The sequence below is a fragment of the Seriola lalandi genome, unplaced genomic scaffold, assembly GCF_002814215.2.
Source record: "Seriola lalandi dorsalis isolate HSWRI2012SDOR001 ecotype SW California unplaced genomic scaffold, Sedor1 jcf7180002001946, whole genome shotgun sequence".
NCBI lineage: Eukaryota > Metazoa > Chordata > Actinopteri > Carangiformes > Carangidae > Seriola > Seriola lalandi.
In genome coordinates this window covers 1-1,683 of record NW_019472602.1, presented here as the reverse complement: position 1 = coordinate 1,683, position 1,683 = coordinate 1, and the positions used below count along the sequence as shown (strand labels likewise).

At 52.0% G+C, this 1,683-nt stretch overlaps 1 protein-coding gene across 1 annotated transcript; it reads left to right on the top strand.

The window, feature by feature from the left end:
* Nucleotides 1–763: 763 nt before the first annotated feature.
* LOC147820088 (uncharacterized) lies at nucleotides 764–1,662 on the top strand (the record flags this gene model as incomplete). Its single annotated transcript, XM_087176820.1, has 1 exon — nucleotides 764–1,662. A coding segment is annotated over one exon (896 nt), but the record flags the coding sequence as incomplete, so codon positions are not given.
* Between the last annotated feature and the right edge of the window lie 21 nt (nucleotides 1,663–1,683).

Genomic DNA, 1,683 nt, shown 5'->3' with positions numbered 1-1,683 from the left:
ATGTGTGCATCAGAAAGCCTTCTACCTAACTGCCCTTCCCTAGAAGGAGCAGTAACAAAGTCTTCTCAAAATATCCTGCACCATGTTGGAGAAGTGGCCGCCACAGTGCATGTCGTAATGGCCGCCACATCTTTCCCCCAGATCTCCTTCCTCTTTTTATCATAGCAAGCACCATCCCACCACATAGAAATGAGATGTTTTCTTGGCTTTTATAAAAGGGAGGATGAGGCGAGGTGGAGGAGACATTCTGGGCGCTCCTTTTGATCTCACTCCTCCGGTGGCACAACAGGCCTCCATATGCAGGCGTTTACAGTAGCCCTGACACCCCTGGTTGGTCAGTTTGATCAGGGGAGGCTGACTAACAAAGTCAAAAGTATATAGGGTTTGTTATACGACCTTTTCAGATTGTGGGAGGAAAAAGGGACGGGATGTTTTCTATCCAAACTTCTGTCTGTGTGTGTGTGGATGTCTTAGTTTGCAGCTGATATGCAAACTGCTGAAAGTCTTATTTTATGAGTCACTCTCTATAACGGTTTTATTTTTCTTTCTGTTCCACACAAGCACAAAACGATGAGCTGAGGATATTGTTTTTCCACAGCTGACAGTCTAAAAAGAGCAAACGGCCAAATTGGAGGAAGCTAATTCATTTAGATTTCAACATTTGACCCAAGATTTCAGCCGTGCTCTTTACAAGCTCTTTCGTGTCCACTTTACATTTTCATTAGCTGTCTTTGTCTCTCTCTCTTTTTCTCTCTACCTTCAGCTGCCAAGTACAACGGTGAAATCTACAACAAGCGTCGGCTGATGGTGGAGCTGCCAACAAAGGGCGGCCTTCCTCTGCAGCCGATGGGCAACTCCAGACCCTCTATGGGCAACATGTCGTCGATGACCCCTCCGATGACCACCAACCCCATGGCTTCGAACCCAATGTCCTCCAATCCCATGAACCCGACCATCACCCAGATGACTTCAATGACCCAAATGACGTCTATGACACCCATGACCTCAATGACACCCATGACCTCAATGACACCCATGACTTCCCTCGCCCCGATGACCTCCATGACTATGACTTCTCTGGGTCCACTGACTCCAGAGCCGGTGGCCACCTACGTCACAGAGATGCCCGGCATCTCCTCCGTGTCAACGCTACCGACAGAACGGCACATAGCTGGCATGGGAGGAGTCGGGGGACTTAAGCCGAACGGCCAGAAACCCAAAGGCAGCCATGGCCACGCTGCCCACAGCTCTCACAGCTCTCACAGCTCTCACGCTCACGCTCACAGCCATAGTAGCAAGCCGCCAGGACTCGGGGCTACCTCCCTGGCACACATGGCGGGGACCATGCCAGGTGGCATGTCCCTGGGCATCTCCAGGGCTGCCGAGACCACTATTGGCTCCAGCTCAGCTACAATGGGCCGCCCATTGGCATACAGTTCCAACACAATTGCGGCCGGGCACGGGATAGGGATGGGGCTGAAGGGTTGGGACGGGACTGAGACGGTGGGCCGGAGGAAGACCTACGGGCACAAGAGGCCTCAGTGTACCGTGCTGGAGCCGAACCAGCTCCACGGCAGCAGAGGCCAAAGCCACAGCCAACACTTCCTCCCCACACAGCCCTACTTTGTGACCAACAGCAAGACAGAAGTGACTGTGTGAGAGAAGAAGAAAGGGAGAAAAAGA